This window comes from Agelaius phoeniceus, chromosome 16 (genome assembly GCF_051311805.1).
Source record: "Agelaius phoeniceus isolate bAgePho1 chromosome 16, bAgePho1.hap1, whole genome shotgun sequence".
Classification (NCBI taxonomy): domain Eukaryota; kingdom Metazoa; phylum Chordata; class Aves; order Passeriformes; family Icteridae; genus Agelaius; species Agelaius phoeniceus.
Genome location: NC_135280.1, coordinates 5,692,607 through 5,709,147, shown reverse-complemented (window position 1 = coordinate 5,709,147; position 16,541 = coordinate 5,692,607). Strand labels below are relative to the sequence as shown.

The 16,541-nt window shown below is 46.3% G+C and overlaps 2 protein-coding genes across 4 annotated transcripts in view; one reads left to right on the top strand and one right to left on the bottom strand.

The window, feature by feature from the left end:
- Nucleotides 1-151: 151 nt before the first annotated feature.
- On the top strand, nt 152-11,817 carry GET4 (guided entry of tail-anchored proteins factor 4). Of its 3 annotated transcripts, none has more exons than XM_054643424.2 (9): nt 152-355; nt 4,360-4,438; nt 4,846-4,927; nt 5,235-5,384; nt 7,000-7,138; nt 8,917-9,057; nt 9,142-9,217; nt 9,376-9,448; nt 10,493-11,817. In XM_054643424.2, exons 1-9 carry the CDS (start codon nt 198-200, stop codon nt 10,579-10,581), a joined length of 987 nt encoding a protein of 328 aa, XP_054499399.1. In that variant the 5' UTR covers nt 152-197; the 3' UTR covers nt 10,582-11,817. The 3 variants fall into 3 exon arrangements, with proteins under 3 accessions (XP_054499399.1, XP_054499397.1, XP_054499395.1); XM_054643422.2 differs by lacking the exon at nt 152-355 and adding an exon at nt 776-1,043; XM_054643420.2 differs by lacking the exon at nt 152-355 and adding an exon at nt 2,541-2,667.
- Nucleotides 11,818-13,246: 1,429 nt separating this feature from the next.
- The window catches only part of ADAP1 (ArfGAP with dual PH domains 1), a 50,408-nt gene continuing 47,113 nt past the window's right edge, over nt 13,247-16,541 (bottom strand). The window contains exons 8-11 of the mRNA XM_054643419.2: nt 15,974-16,036; nt 15,526-15,597; nt 14,879-15,107; nt 13,247-14,522 (exon numbers count right to left, since the gene is read on the bottom strand). Coding sequence (XP_054499394.1) covers nt 14,494-14,522; nt 14,879-15,107; nt 15,526-15,597; nt 15,974-16,036 — 393 coding nt within the window. The 3' untranslated portion in view covers nt 13,247-14,493. The remainder of the gene's footprint in view (nt 14,523-14,878; nt 15,108-15,525; nt 15,598-15,973; nt 16,037-16,541) is intronic.

The window sequence follows — 16,541 nt, the reverse complement described above, 5'->3', positions numbered from 1 at the left end:
CCGGCCGTGCCCGCCTCGAGTCCCGGGGTTCCCCTCTCGCCGTTCTCAGCCGCCGTTACCGCTCGGGACCCCGCGCGCAGCCGCGCGGGCTGAGCCGAGCGGGCCGCCGTCCGAGCGGGCGGAAGCCGGGCAGCGGGGCGCCGGCGCTGCGTGCGCATGCGCCTGGCTCCCGCCTCCCCTCCCCGTCCTCCGCGCTGATGGCGGCGGCGATCATGGCGGCGGAGCAGGAAGCCGCGAAAGGCGGCGGCGGCAGGAACCGCGGCGGCGTGCAGCGCGTGGAGGGCAAGCTGCGCGCCAGCGTCGAGAAGGGTGACTACTACGAGGCGCACCAGATGTACCGGACGCTGTTCTTCAGGTAGGGCCGCGCCGGGCCCGCCGCGCCGCCCCTCCCCCGCCCGGCCTTCCAGAGCCTTCCCACGCACTCTGCTCCGCCGCCGCCCGCCGCGCCCACGGCCGCTCCTCATTGGCTGTCTTGCCTGTCCATCTCCGCGCCCCGCTCTCTGATTGGACCGCGGGGGGGCGGGGTGGGGCGGGCGCGCGGCGCCGGCCCAAGCGGGGCCCGGGCCGGGCCGGGCCGGGCCGGGGAGCGGCGGCCCCAGGCTTGGCTTGGCTCGGCTCGGCTCGGTTCGGTCGCGTCACCGCCCTCGGCCCCGCCGGCTCCATCAGCGGCTCGGGGCGGCGGGGGAGCCGCTGCTCGCCGGCCTTTGGGGGCTAGCCCCGGCCCGGTCCGCGCCCCGCCGGCCCGGGCACTGTCCGGTGAGGCGCCGGGGGTGTTGCGTCACGCTGCCCGCAGGTCACGGGCAGGGCGCAGTTTCGGCCCCGTCCCCCAACGCCGCTCGGTGGCCGCACGTTCCGGCCAGGCCGAGTGAGGCCCCCCGGCCAGCGGGATGGGCCGGGGGTGTCTTCCCGGGCGTCCCCTGGCGCTCCGGTCCGGGCTCGCTCCGTGCCCCGGGCCCGTCCTGGGGCTGAGCCCTGCGCAGCCGCCGCTCTGCCCGCTCCGTGCGGGTGTCAGCTGGCTGCAGTGAGGGTTTCAGGGTTTGAAGGTTGGTTGTTGCTCCGCCGGTACATGGGGTTACTTTGTTTCACGGCACGGTCACCCTGGAGCCGCGCTCGGAAAGGGGCAGCTCTCAGGGTGGCCAGAATCGTCTGCTCGGAGGAGCTTTTTGGAATAAATTCCACTTGGTGTAGTGTTTGCGTACGTGACAGTGACTAAGTAGAGCAGGCCTGGGCTTTTATTCAGAAATGCTACTACTGCCTCTTTTGTCATAAGGAGATTGTTTTTATTGCAAAGCATTTTTAGGCTTCATTTTTCAGGTGCACTGCACCTTGCAGGGGTCACCCTTTCTCTCATCGGATTTTAGCATTGAGACCCTTGCTTGCAGGACCACAGAAGAAGGTGTTTGTTCTAGGGGCTTCCTCAGCTGCTCCCAGCTTTGTTTACTTGTGGTTCTGCTGGGAGACGACAGGATGGAGATTTGGCTTCACAGAATCAATTAGGTTGGAAAAGATCTCTGATGTCATCAGGTCCAACTTTTGGCTTTCATCACCTGTCAACTGGACAGTGGCACTGAGTGCCACATCAGGCTGAGTCCCCCCAGCTACCTCAGCTGCTCTCATCAGACTCAAGCTCTGGACCCTTCCCCATCTCCATTGCCCTTCTGTGGACACATTCCAGCCTCTCAGTGTCTTTCTTGAAGTGACAGGTCCAAAACTGGACACCACCCTCCCTGTCCTGTGTCTTGTGTCCCCTATTCTCAGTCCTCACCTGTGTTAGGATGAGAACAGGCCTATGAGTAAGCACAGGAAAATAGCAGTCATGGAAGAAAGTGGGGAGGAAAGTCCTTGGTGCATAATCCTGCTTGTGCTCCCAGCATACATCAGCCAGCCTGCCCTGCCCTGCCCTGCCCTGTGTCCCAGCACCATCACATTAAATCAGTTTGTTCTTCCATAACCCCTCTGATGGGATCAGCCAGGCACCATCCAGGCCTTAAGACTTAAATTGTATTTGAGAATAAATCTAAATTTAAGACAAAGCCTGGCCTATTTTATAGTAGGGATTATGTGATGTGGTGTCTGCAGTGGTGTGAGAAGTCTTGGCTCAGGAGGTCACTTCTCCTCCAGTCTTCTGGATGTATTAACTCACATACTGAAGCCTCCCTGAATTAATTTGGAATCAAAGATCCTGCCTTTTCCATTTTAAATACAAGTGAAAGGATGTGTTCAGTTAAATGAAAGGGTGACATTTGCATGGCTGGGTAGTCTTGTCAATCCTCTGTAAAAAGTGATAAAAATCAGCATTTTTATTTATAGACACATTAATGCTGATTGGGGTGACCTGAACTCTGGAACTGTGATTGGGTTAACCAGTGCTTATTCCCTTTAAACACACAGGCCTGTAAAACATTTGTCTCATCTGTCAGAGGGTAAACTTGAAATCCTGACTCAGTTTCATGCACTGAGCTGTATTTTCAGGTGGAGGAGGGGAAGAAGTGGAGGAGGAAAGATTACCATAAGCCTGCCTCCTGCAGAGTTATTATCCCTCTGTGATCCACAGAGCAGGTGGAAAACTGCTGCTCCTGCCTAACCCTGAGCTCCCCCAGACACACCTGAGCTGGTGGTGCTTGCTACTCCCCAGGCTGGCCTGAGCTCTTCTCTCTTCATGATTTGGTAACTGAGTCACTCTTCAAAGTGTAATATCCTTGTTACATCCATTTCTGTTTCCCTGGTACTTGTAGGTCATTTTTCTGTGTAAATAATGTGTTCCAGGATTTCTTTTGTTTTAAATACCATTTAGAGCAATGTCATCAATATTTATTTTTATTAAACAAGTTTTCTGATAAAAGTTCTTTGAAAAACCCCAGCTCTTTGTAAAATTGTTTTCAGCAGCTTTTAGTATTGTCTGTAATAATTCTCAGATTAGGAGCTTCCATATAGCATTGTGAATGTACTGGAAGTAGAACTTGTGGAAGTGGATCCATGCTGAGTCCAACTCCTAGAAGCAAACCTGGATGGGAGCCCAACTATAAAAACATTGGAGCTGTGGATTCATTTGGCTCACATTTACCATGGTGATGGAGTTGTTGAGAATTATTCCAAAACACTACCATCGTGCCTTCAATTATTTCAGCTCTGTTTTGGATAAAAGACCTTGGTGTTTCTCAGAGTTGATGAGCAGGATGGAAGGAGTGTTTCCTCCCTTGCTTGCTGTCTGTGTGATGGTACCAGTAGGGGACACGTGTGACAGGAATCTGGGGCACAGCACAAGAGGTTTGGGATGCTCTGGTTGTCCCTTTGGTTGGTGTGACCCCATGGCCACACTGTCCTGCTGTCCCACCACCCCCAGAACCACCAAGCCCTCTGTTACCCCACGGGCACTCTTGGGCTTTGAGGGGCCCTTCAGGAGCAGAGGGAGGGGCTGCCCTGAGCCCCAGGAACAGAAAGGGGTGACAGGGGCACAGCCCAGCCAGTGTGTCACAGAGGACAAACCAAAGTGCAGGTGTCAGACCAGCAGGGTAGAGCTGACACCTCTGTGATATGAACAAATCAGCTCCTGAGAGCACAGACTTTTTGAGTAGCAGTTGGGAGAAATGGAATTTGGAAACTCTGCTGCACCTAAACTGCTCTTATGGGAAATGCTGTGTTTATAAGGTGGGACTCTCCAAGAGCTGTAGTTACTGACAGTGATGATGTGCAGGAGGCTGCAATCACAGCTCTGTGGTAAGAGGTTCTGAGGTAACCACTGGGAGGAAATTCTTTAATTCCTTATTTCTTCATTAACTCTTAAGTGAGAAAGGTGGAAGGTGTGTTTTGAAGCATTATATTTTGTATCTCTTGAAGTGTTGCATGGTGAGTCTTGCTGGCTGTGCTTATCTTGCTCTCAAACCCATGAGAGATGAGCTCCTTTGGTTCAGCAGAGGGCTAGGACAGGCTGATGTCCCCTGGCAGAGTTGTTGTGGGCAGAGAGACTTGGAGCAGTGGAAAGGTCAGCGAGCTCTCCAGGAGGTATTCCAAAAGTTGTCTCACTGGGATGGCTTTGGTAGAGGCTCAGTACATTGGCAGCTTTTGCTCAGTTGAAGTCTTGGGTTCATTCCCTTTTCTTGTTCCAGCACCAAACATATTTGTAGCTCTCTCCGTTTTCATTCTTATATTCTTCATTTTATTCCATCAGGTCTGGAGCAGAACATTGCAACTTGCAGTTCAAGCTACATCATTATTGAAACTAACCTGATTTCAAAATAAATCTCTTGTTGTCATTATTTTAAATTTTATCAGTCTTTTAATCCTTTAAATATAAGTAACTTTAGGCATACAAAACTAACTTAGTGGTAATTTTTATCATGGCTTTGGTATTTTTTTCAGGTATATGTCACAAGGAAAACATGCAGAAGCAAGAGAACTAATGTATTCAGGGGCTTTACTGTTCTTCAGTCATAACCAGGTATGTCACTGGTTTTGTGTGTGTGGCTTGAGGGCAGGGAATTGTTACTCCCAAGATTTTGATAAATGAATGGTGAGTTCCCAGTGGTAAATGTTTGGGGTAATTGCTTTATAATCTTTTGTTTTATCTCTTTGTTGAGCCTTTCTCCACAAAGAAGGATTATGCCAAGCTGGAACATGCAGCAGTAGTGTTTGTGAGCATCCAAACAGTGCCTGTGTTCTGCTTTCCTGGAGGCTTCTCTTTGATGCCATCAAATTACTATAATTTTTTTATCAGGAAGGCTGAGACTTGATACTGTGCCCTAGCTGTTGATAAAAGCATTAAACCTGCTGCTGCCAAAATTCTGGTTGATGTTTCTTTTTCTGCCCTGATACATTCATCACTGCCAGTATGTGTCTGTTTTGTAGCAAAACAGCGCTGCTGATCTGTCCATGCTGGTCTTGGAGTCTTTGGAGAAGTCGGATGCAAAAGTAGCAGAAGACCTTTTAGGTGAGGTGACCTCTGTTCTTGGTTTGGTGGCATTTAGTTGTGCTTTCCCTTCACAGTGACTTGTTAATAGTCTTGAAAGCTGCAATCCTTTTTGGATGCCTTCCCAACATGGCTGAGGGTTACCTTCCCCATAGGAATGGTCTGGGGGAAACTTTATTAGAGAACTGTGGGCTCCTGATGACTCTGTGGGCATGCTTGGAACTAACACTGCTGCCTGTCCTAAAGATGGATCTTAGAGCTGCATTAGGAGCAGCAGATGATCTTATTTTTCTTCATGCTAAATATTTTTCAATCTTACTGCTTCTAGAAAACTTGGCTAAATTGTTTAGTTTAATGGATCCAAATTCTCCTGAAAGAGTGGCTTTTGTATCCAGAGCACTAAAATGGTCCAGTGGGGGATCAGGAAAACTTGGACATCCAAAACTACACCAGTTACTAGCAATTACCCTGTGGAAAGGTAAGAAAAATCAACTGGCTTTTCTGTGTTTTCCTTTGAAAATGTTGAAAGCAAGCTGTTATAAGGGATCTGCTTTGGGAATAACCTAAAGAAGCTGAGATGGAAATGATTGAGTGATTGATTGATTGATTGAGTTCTGCTATTATCTGATTTTTGCATTAATGTCTTCCTGATGTTACAGAAAAAAAATGGGTCTGTAGCTCTTTATTAGTGCAAAATCCAAAACACAACTGCTGAGAGGCTCTCTCTGAAAGGCAGGTTGATCCTTTAGACATTGAGGTAGTTTGATTGTGTCATTAGGAGGAAAATTGCTGGGGAGCAAAGATGTTCTGTTGACAAGTATTTTTGTTTTTAAATCCTGGATAAACATGACAAAGATTGAAAAACATCACCTGGCATCCAAAACAGTCTTTGGACTGTAATTAAGTACTTTTTGAGAAGTTGGCCAGCAGGGTTATTTCAAAATGAATGTTGTTGCCTTTGATTTATGAGCCACTTTATCACTTGTGATGGGATGTAAGAAAAACACAAAATGCTCTAAATAATTATTGTACTTGTGGATGATAGCCAGTATTTACAGTCTTGTGTTCAAAACATAACAAAGGTGATTGAGAACAGTTGAATACATGCCATTTTTTCTGTGGTTTCTCATGGATAACTGTGCAAGATGATTGTTTATTTTACATTTTTCAGTAGCTGCCAAGTGATGACAGTGGTTTCATGTAACAGCCCTGACCCAATAAAGGTCAATGCTGCAGCCTCTCTGTGTGCCATAGGCAATTCCCCAGCTGCTCTCCTGGGATTTATGTTAGCCTGATGGCTGCTGCCAGCCAGAAAGGGAGGATTCTGCTCACTGCATTCAAGTTAGAGGCTGCTACAATTAGGATAAGAAACAGTTGCATTCTGAAACTAAAAGTCCCCATTTTGCAGCCACCTGCTCACTGTTCTCTTGAAGAGCTAAATGCCTACATTTTCTTATTCTGTAGCCTTTTATCACAAAAGGCTCAGATTTTTAAAACAATGCTTTCAAATTCAAAATATTAGCAGCTATAAAGTTTTGTCATTGCTGTGATTTTACACAATCCTTTGCTTCACGTTCTAACAAATTATTGCCATTTCTTACACCATTTTTCCTGTATAATTGCTATTCTGTTCAGCATATGGAAGTGATTTTAGTTTTGGTAGCAAGAGTGGGCTAAGCTAAAAATAGGAAATAAAAAAAGGATGCTGAAGCTGCTGTTGGATTTCTTGGTGCACTTGGTCTAATATGGAATTTCTTGATTCTTGTCCTAAACACTGGTGACAACACATCAAGTGTCAGCATTCACTTAGACAAAATGATACAACCAAAGTTCAAGCCAGCAGTAGCTGTAATTGAGTAAACTGTATTAAATAGCAGTTGTTCAAATGTACTTAGACTAAAATTTATTATTATAATTTTTTTAATGAATTATCTGTAACTTACAGACTTTTTTACCAGCTGTCCTGTTCATATACCACACCTGTAACTCTTGTTCTTTTACCAGCTCATAAAGTACAAGCCTAATAAATTTATTTTTACATTCAAGTTAACTGAACTGATCTCTTAAAAGCCTTTTCCTTTTTCATTCTCTAGAGCAAAACTATAGTGAATCTCGGTACCACTTCTTGCACTCGACAGATGGTGAGGGCTGTGCAAATATGCTGGTGGAATACTCCTCGTCCCGCGGATACCGCAGTGAGGTGGACATGTTTGTAGCTCAGGCAGTACTACAGTAGGTGTTAAAGTTCTTCTGAAGCATTCTGCTGACATGGCATTATGTGTGGGACCAATCGAATGTAACCACATAGCCTTTGCAAAAGAAACTGTGAACCTGGCCAGAGCAACGGGAGAAAACTCTCTGAAAACCCATGTGTTCACTTGTCAGACTGGGGAGAAAAAAAGTAAAATAATATATTAAGGTCAAGACCTGAAATTATATTAATTGCTTGAACCCTGAAAGCACAATTGTTAGCTTTATTACACCATTTTGTCTAGTTAGGGTTTATCTATATGTTCTTACAAGTGCTGGACTCAAGCAGGCCCTGTATTTAGCACAGAACTTGCTCTCACTCAGGTCCTAAGAGGCAACTTGTCATGGTCAGCCTGGTCTGTGTGCAGCAGCTTGGTGGTTCTTGCCTTGACAGAGTTGCTGCTGGCTCTCATTTTTGGCATTTATTTTGTAGGAGGTGGGAATGCAAACTATTGTGTGCTTTTGCAGAGCTCATGTAGAATGAAGGTTGACAAAGCCAATTTTACAGTGTTCAATCAGCTGATGGCTTTCTTCAGGCAGGGAAGGCAGCTCATGGAGGAGTCTGAGGAGGAGGTGGAGACAGGACTGTGTGGCAGGGAGTCAGGGAGAGAGTAGGTGTTGGGGGAGAGGGAGGAGGTGAGAGCAAGTTTGTCTCTCTTTTGGCAGCAGTGAGCTGTCATGTCAGATTTGTCCTGCTTTCCATAGCTGGTTGCTATAGATTGCTGTGATTTTGAGCAATAGCAAATCCTTTATGGAAATCCAATATGTGCAGGATTCAGACAATTTTATGGGGAGAAATTCTGTGGAGAAGTTAAAAGATTATTTTTTCAGTGTTTATACAGTACTTCTACTGCATCCTTTACTGGTTTATATGTCAAATACTGTGTTAATTCCTCTTGCATGGTCATTTATTCTCTAATGAAAATAATTGCAGTTCCTTGCTGTCAGTGAGGCAAAACAGCCCCAAGCCCTTGCACATGTGAGGGTGCAGAATTAGAGGCCAGCCTGCCATCAAAAATGACATGGCTTGTGGCAGCCTTCCTAGTGCTTGCTGACAGCATTTGTCCCAGATAAAGGCCTGTCAGGCCAATGGGACTTGCAGAGATTGCCAGTTAAATTAACTGGACCTGAACAAGGATTTGATCTGTTTGAGGGATCGATCTCTTGGGGACAAATGGTTTGGGAGCTCAAAGTACAGCTTTATTATGAGATTTTTAGGCATGTGTGTCAAGCTATTAGTGGTCCTGATGCCACATTATGTTGAGGTGGAATAGAGTGACAGAATCAACAAATACTGACAGATGCATACTAAAAGGAGATGTGTTTGGGGATGAATGGGTCTTTAATTCAGTTTTTAACTCAGCATAGTCAATCCTGGACCAGTAGATGCAATATCATTTTCATGTGAATTACAGGGTAGCCAGTCTTTCCACATTCTGCAAATTGATGCTGTCTTTTAGTAACAATCCTGTACAATCTGCTTAGATCCTGGTTGAACTCATTCTATAAATATTTAAAATCTTTTCCCTCCCAACCTGCCTATTCCACAGTGTGTTCTAGTAGTGATTTTCCCCTTCCTCAGCTGATGGCCAAAGCATCCCCAAAGATGTCCATCTCTAACAGTTTTATTTTGCCATCATTTCAAGCCTGACACGGCCTCTATGTACAAGTGAAGTAGATTTTGGCTTTCCCTTTCTCTGTGGTGAAACCATTTCTCTGCCCTTTGTTTTTAACTTGCCCCATTCTCTTTCCTTTTTCAGATTTCTCTGCTTAAAAAATAAGACCAGCGCCTCAGTTGTTTTTACGACATACACACAGAAACATCCTTCGATAGAGAAGGGTCCACCCTTTGTGCAACCACTGCTAAACTTCATCTGGTTTCTGTTGTTGGCAGTTGATGGGTACAGTCTGATTTCTGTCATGTCCTTCTTGGTTTCCTTTTCAGTTGTTAACTGAGATTACATTTTTGGTTGTTTCCTTTCTAGAGGAAAACTAACAGTATTTACAGTATTGTGTGAACAGTATCAACCTTCGCTGAAAAGAGACCCCATGTATAATGAGGTGAGTTACTCATAAACAGGATTTAGCTCACTCAAGGAGTGAAAAAATGTCTGATTGTCTCCAGCTTTGTAGATAAGAGCTGGTGATTTACCTGGCCTGGGTGACTTCTGCCACCTGTAAATGAAATCATTGACTTTTTTCACCTTGTGTCCCTACAGTACCTAGATAGAATAGGACAGCTTTTCTTCGGAGTTCCGCCCAAGCAGACCTCGTCCTACGGGGGCTTGCTAGGTAAGCTCTGCTTGGAGGTACCTCCAGGCTTTGGTCAGTGACCTGGATAAAACACCTGTGTTGGAAACAGAGAATCTGTTCTAACCAATTTATAATTCTTTTCATAGCCTGTAGGAACAGCCCATGCTGTAGAATACAAAATGAAGGGTTGCATGTGAAAGTGATTTGTGGGAGTTTGTAGACTTTTCATCACTGAGAAGGGGAGAAGCAGTAAAAAGACTCTTATGGTTAATTTCTGACATTATGGTATAGCTTCCTAATGTAAAGAAGCATCTTACCGGTGTTAAATCTTAATTTCCTCAGAGTTCAGTGACTGATTTTTCTTAAACCAAGTATGGGGCTTTGGTAGAGATCTAATCAGTACTGATACAACATGAATGTGTCCAAAGAGGAAGTTCTGAAATTAATACTGCCCTTCTACAAGGACTGAAATGGAATAGAGAAATTCAGCCCTCATTCCCTGGGTCTTGAATGAAATTAGCATAAAATTAATGTTTTCCCTGAGAACTAAGCTTCTTTGTAAAGTGACTTGAAGTTTTACCTACAAACATCAATTTGCTGATACCCAAAGCCTGATGAAAAACATGAACATTGTGTTTTTACCATCGTAATTTGCTTTTCAGCAATTCAGGCATCTTTAAATTGATGCCTCTGAGTTTCAGACAATTTTTTTACACCATGATGCAGACTGTGACTGCTTTTTGAGAGTTTCACTGCTGGAGGTGTGTTTTTCCTCTTTTAGTTGTTTTTTTTTCCCCTCTGAGGGCACAACTGTAGCACATAAATATGTGACTTTGGGTTTTTCAAGTGTATTCTTAGAGAAGGAACAGTATCAGTGAACAGCTAAGAGTATACAGCTTCCCAAATCAATATTCATAATGGAAACCAGTGTGGGATTACTAATGTCTTGGTGAGACTCTTCTACTTCAAAACTCTTGGGCTTTTTTTGTTACCGAAATCTGTACTGCAGCAGGATGGAAGATTAGTTGAAAGTTTTTTGAGATGTAAAACTAGTGTTTTTGACTCTCCTGTACTTTATTCTAGGAAATCTTTTAAACAGTCTGATGGGAACTGGGGAAGATGATGACACAGAAGATGGTCAGGAAGACAGCAGTCCTATCGAGCTCGACTGAATGTTGTTGTCATTGGGTGCCGTGTAAATCTGATGATTCGATGACTCCAAAGACACTTTTGGAATTTGAATCCTGCAGTTGTTTCTTGGCTCCTAAAAGGGCTCCTCTGGTCTTTTAGAAATGGTTGCTGAAATGTTTATACTGTCGGTCTATATTATTTATGTAAAAAAAAAAAGAAAGAAACCAACAAAAAGTAGCCAAACGAACCAATATCGGAGCGGTTGTTAGTGGGTGTCCGATCCAGCGGCTGGGACTGATTAAACATAGTCTGCGGTTTCTGATGCAGTATTCCCTTTTGCACAGTCTTTAATAAAGCATAAACATGGGGCTTGTCCTTCACGGCCTACCCAATACCACCTGTGTTCTGAGAAAGCCTCCTTGCCCTCTGCCCTCTTCCAAGGAAGATCTTGAGAGGCAGGGGGAGCAATTGAATAATTGATTTGCGAGGCTGGTGCCAAAAGTACTGCGAGACGAGCCAAGCAGCATAATTTGAGATGCACATCCAAGAGACATTGATACAAGAACTTGCTTCCACTGCCATGAGTAACATGCACACCCTTCATACTGCCTGCCCCTCTCCCCAAGGCCGGGCTCTGGCTGAGCCCACGCGTGTGTTTAGCCAATACCTCCTGAAAAGCACAAGGTTGAATAGCTCTTGAGTAAAAGCCCATCAGTGGAACGCAAGTAATTGGCTTCCAGCTGGATCTCTCTTGCCTAGGTATAAAAATGTGGCATCTAAAATACATCCTGTGGCTTGTGGCTGTACTTTGGAAGAGATTTTGCCAGTGTAAGTTCCCAGCTGTACGTGCAGGCGGCAGCGTTGCTGTGAGCAGGGTACGTGCTTGAACTGGGCTGGATGGCAAGAAAAGGGATACTGCAGAGCTTCTGGTTCTTTATGATATATTTATTTTTCTTGGGTGATTGATTCATTTAACACTTTCTGTTAAAAAAAAGAATAAATCAATAAATAATGGAGTAACTTCACCCCCAGCAGTAGGCATAGCCATTCTCCATCTCCTCTGTAATGCAGCACAGTCTGGTACAGGGAACAGGTGAAAGGGTGGGGAAACGCTTTATTTTTTCACGATGAAAATAAAAAGGCTTAGATTAATAAACAGCAATCATGCATGGGGGAGGGATTAATACAAATTTATTGACTGTATGAAAAAAAAAAAGGCATTGACAGGAAGACTTTGTGTTAATTGTGAAGTCTCAAATAAACACTTTATACCAGGATGTGCGATACTGCTGCTTTCTAAAGAGTTTCCCAAGCAGAGCTTTATATTCCTTGCTATTTTTTTCACTCTGCATTTCACTCTTGGTCATCCAGCCCTCGGTGCTTCACTTCACCTCTGGCACTAAAGGTGTAATTCTCTTGGGGTATTGGAATATCTGGAGCAGGTGGAGCTTGCTTTGCTGTGCAGCAGCTTAAGGGAAGAGCTCCCTCTCGGGGCTGGTGCTTTGACATTTAAGAAATGATCTGGGATGCCAGCAGAGGTTTAGAAGCACAGCTTACATTGCTTTTGGCTGCCAGGAATGTGCCTCTCAGGCAGTATGAGGTGTCCACAGGCATCCAGCTCATGTCCTCTGCTGTGTCCTGTGTATGTGACCCAATGTGAGGTTCTTGCCTCAGCTCTGTCTGCAGCCCCCACTGTGAGCTCTGCATGTGCCCTGACCCCAACACCCCAGCCCTGACAGGAAGGCAGTGCTCCAGGGCTGAGGCACCTACACGTGGATATATATAAAATGTATATTCAATAATTACAACAGTATATACAGAACTTATATGTGTGTACGTATAAAACATATACCTAGGAATTTAAAATACAAGTATACACACACACATATAAACAGCCTTTTGTATAGATAATAATTATATACTTGTATTACATATTAATTATAATATTATTCTTAATTATACATGCACACAAAACAATTTTTATAGCTACCTATAAACACAAACAAGGAATCCAGTCTGTGCTCTCCCTGCTTCTGCTGTGCCTGGGTTGGTAAGTAAGTGTGAATGACAGTGTGTGGGTAACATACACTTATAAATACTTTAAATATAAGTTAACTATATAATTATAGTTAGGCATACACATGTGCATGCAGATATACACCTTAAATTTATAAATATATTTATAAATTATATGTATATAAAGCATGCACATGTGTATATAATATAGAATCACATATTTTAGAAAACAAAGTATAAAAATGTCTATACATAAACAGGTGTGTGAAATACACTTAGCTTATATCTTTGTAAAGTGAATATGTCTGAGTGCTACATCTGTACATGAATGTGTGCATACAAACACCTCACACATATACACACATTTTACATATTACACCTACCCACTATGCAGTTTATAGTTGTCTGAATAGCCAACAACCCCTTCCTAAAGCTTATTTCTCTATTCCCAAGAACCAGCTATCCTTTGTGCATGTGTGTGCACACATAAAGAACTATTACAGAGAAAATACACAGAATATGCACTATAACACACACATTTACACAAATAATAGCTAAAATAATACACATTGTGTTTTGAGGGTGTCCCACACCCCTGGGGCCCTGCCAGCACTGGCACCTCCTTGTTTCCATTTGCTGCTTTTTAACCCCACCTCCCTGCCCTGCCCCAGCACCACACGGCCACGGCTCTGACATAATAATAATTTATTGGTTGGAATGACATTTAGTAGCACAGTTGTCTTACCAGTGACAGAACGAATGCACACAGCCGATGGGATGCTCTCAGATACACAACCACCCGAGGAAACGCGTCGGACAGGTCCGTGGCTGGGGCTGGGCCCTCAGGGCACGCTGGAAATCTCATTTTGGGCTAAAAATCCAGCACCTGGTGTGTAGGTCCCAGCCCGCCCGCCCTAACTGCAGAATTACAGTGCTCAACACCGCGCTGAAACGTCACTTCAAGCAGCTTTTTTTTTTCTTTTTTGGCTTTTTTTTTTTTTTTTTTTTTTTTTTTTGGGCAGGAGAAGAAAAATCAACCAAAAAAAATTGGATTACTGGGGGAAAAAGTGCAACCACCAAGTCTGGAGAAGGGATGTGCCTGCTGGGAGTGAGCTGGGACAGGCTTTGATGGTGCCCATCAGCAAAACTGCAGATAAAGCTCAACCTCCAGCTCCATCCCAGGCTCCCCAAATGGGGCAAAGCCCCCCAGACCATGGAACAGGGATGACCCAGGGAGCCAAACACAGGCCTGGCCCCCAAAGCTCTGCTCCCCCAGCATCACCTCATGGGTTGGTGTCTCCCTTGCAGCCCCCTCCTCCCTGCCCTTCATTACCTTAACGAGGCTGATGATGCCCATTTCCTCTATTTCTAAATCCTATTTGACCCTCTCTGGGTACAGCATCACCCCCAGTCCCCAGGGGGATAATTCATTCCTCGTTTTCCCTGGCACCATGGCAGGCTCAGCTGCTTTGGCACAGCACCTTTCCTGTGTTTCCAGGCTGCCTCCCATCCCACAGGGATGTCACCCTTGGGGACTTGCAGCCCCCTGGAAAGGGCTGGCAGCCATCTGGAAGTGTGGGGATGCTCAGCTCCAGCACCAGGGACCTGAGCATGGGGAAGAGTCCCAGCTGCCCCTGGGATGTGCCACCAACAGTCTCTGCCATCCTGGTGAAGCGGGTGTGGGGTGATGGGGTGGCAGGGCCACCTGTCCCACCCCACAGAGCAGCCACAGAGCTGAATTTCAAGTTGGATCAGGATCTTCTCCGACGTTCCACCGCCGCCCTTCCGACATGATCACGTGAATGATGAGGGGAAAGGGAAGTATTATTATTGTTATTATTATTACTGTTATTATGAATTATTTTTAACATTTCAAATAAAACCACGTCGTGTTGTAAACAGAAGCTCACTCCTCAGGTCTGCCCAGCCAGTCCCAGCTAAGGTTTATGTTTGAAATGGGCTTCCACTGAAAGGAAAAAACAGAGAAAATAAAGTTAGAGCAAGGCAAGCACTGGCTGGCACAAGCCCACCCTGACAATGGTCCTTGCTGATGCTCCTTGGCTTTAGTTACCCCTATAACCATACAGCAGCATGGACACCACACCAGAGGCAATGAAGAGGGAAGGATACCATCCTCCTCCTCCTCCAGGGGTACCATCCTCCTCCTCCTCTCTGCTCAAACAGCCTTTGCATCCCCTGGGCAGTGAAGAGAGCAGGAGGGAGCGATGTCCAGACCCCCACTCCCCTCCAGCCATCCCATCCTCCAGCCCAGGGCACTCTGCAGGGCCAGGGCTGACACCCAGCCCTCCCCAGGGAACACACCTGCATATTCCTGAGGCAGCATTGGCCGGCTTATAACCTTCTGGAAGGTGGTGATCCACTCCAGCTGGTCGTCCTCTGTCTCGCAGGCGAAGAGGAATTTCCGATCCGGGGTGACGATGGTGATCCCGTGCTGCCAGTGGTTCCCCTGCGTGGATGGTGGGAGCCCTTCCAGCACCTTGTAGCTGTTCTCCTTGCTCCCAATAAAAACCTCCCCTCTAGCAAAGGCATCCTAGGAGACAGCAGAGCAGTCAGGAAGGGGGTGAGGGTGAAGGGAGCTCTGCAGCCCAGGCCAGGACAGCTGCAGCAGCCACAAGCCCACCAGCCAAACCCCAACAGCACCACCCATAGCCCTGCTCCTCACCCAAGGGCACCCACAATACAGCACCAACACCAGGGAGCCAAGATCCAGATGCAGAATATCTGGTGGACAGGGCTTTTTAAGTGGTTTTGGTATTTACAGGGTTACTGCCCACTGGACACCAGGCAGAGCCACCAAGCAGTGACAGCATTGTGCCCTCTTGGCTCTCCCACCAGCCTGCATTTTGCTGCAGATCATTACTGTAATTATTACTGCTATTACTCTTACAATTATAAGTGGCAATATTGCAGGTAATTCCCCCCAGGCAGCCCAGGCACCTTCATCTTACCAGGGGATCTTTGAAATACATGAGCCGTCGGTCATCCATGGTGAACCATCGCTTCTTGAATCCCTCTGTTTGCTGGGGAGTCAGAAAATGCCAGATCACACACTGGAACAGCACAGCTTCCTTCTAACCATGCATGGCCCAGGAGTGTCAAAGCACTTGGAGCAGCCTGATGGGCTGGGGGAGTTGGGAACAGATCATTTCTGGGCCATCAGAGCCACCACAGCCAGGGGCTGGGCCAGCTCTACCAGGAAGGGACATTGGGTTTAAGATGTAAATCTGGATTTTTTTAATGTTTGCTCCCAGGTGAGGAAAGTGAATTAAATACATTCACAGAGTTATGGCTTTGCCTCTCTAGCAAGGGTTGGTTTGTCCCACCAGCAACCCCTTCTTGGGGCCATACAGAGCAAGACTCATGTTTGGAGGGACTAAAAAATGCTTCAGATCGTACCTTTGGCCCTGTTTTCTCCATGTATCCTTCCTTCAGGTAGTTTCTAGAAAGCTTTGGCACCAGCTGCAGCAACCAAAGAGGACAGAAAAGAGCAGAGTCAGATGGAAGGGCCTGGGGGTCACTGGAAGGAAAACCCACCCTGAGCTGGCCCCAGCCCCGAGCCCACCCCACAGCTCTGCCTCAGAGCTCCAGTCCTGCTCCTCCACAGGGCTCAGAAGAGGAGGCTGCAACATCAAACACCTTGGAGCAGCTCCCCAGCACAGCCAGCAGCCTCCAGGAGCATCTCCCACACTCCTCAGGGTGCAGGGCCACCCTGCACAACCACGACTGCACCCCTCCCAGATAATTGGCAGAAGGAAGGAAATGCAATTAGACTTCAAAATCTACAGCCAAGGAGGAGCAGGGAGTAATCAACAAGCACCAGCACAGTGATGTTACAGCCCAAGAGCAGCACACAGCCTTGGCTGGCAGCACGTCAGAGCAGCCTCTGGAATTGCATTAGCCCAGGGAAACACAATTAGCAGCTCCAGCCCCTGGAAAACACAGGCATTTATAAACCAGGCTGCAC

Excerpts from the sequence above, each read along its gene's own strand:
- GET4 (XM_054643424.2), top strand. The coding sequence starts at position 198 with ATGGCGGCGGCGATCATGGCGGCGGAGCAGGAAGCCGCGAAAGGCGGC. Across the intron at positions 356-4,359 it reads TACCGGACGCTGTTCTTCAG|GTATATGTCACAAGGAAAAC; the intron begins GTAGGGCCGCGC and ends TATTTTTTTCAG. Across the intron at positions 9,218-9,375 it reads GAGACCCCATGTATAATGAG|TACCTAGATAGAATAGGACA; the intron begins GTGAGTTACTCA and ends GTGTCCCTACAG.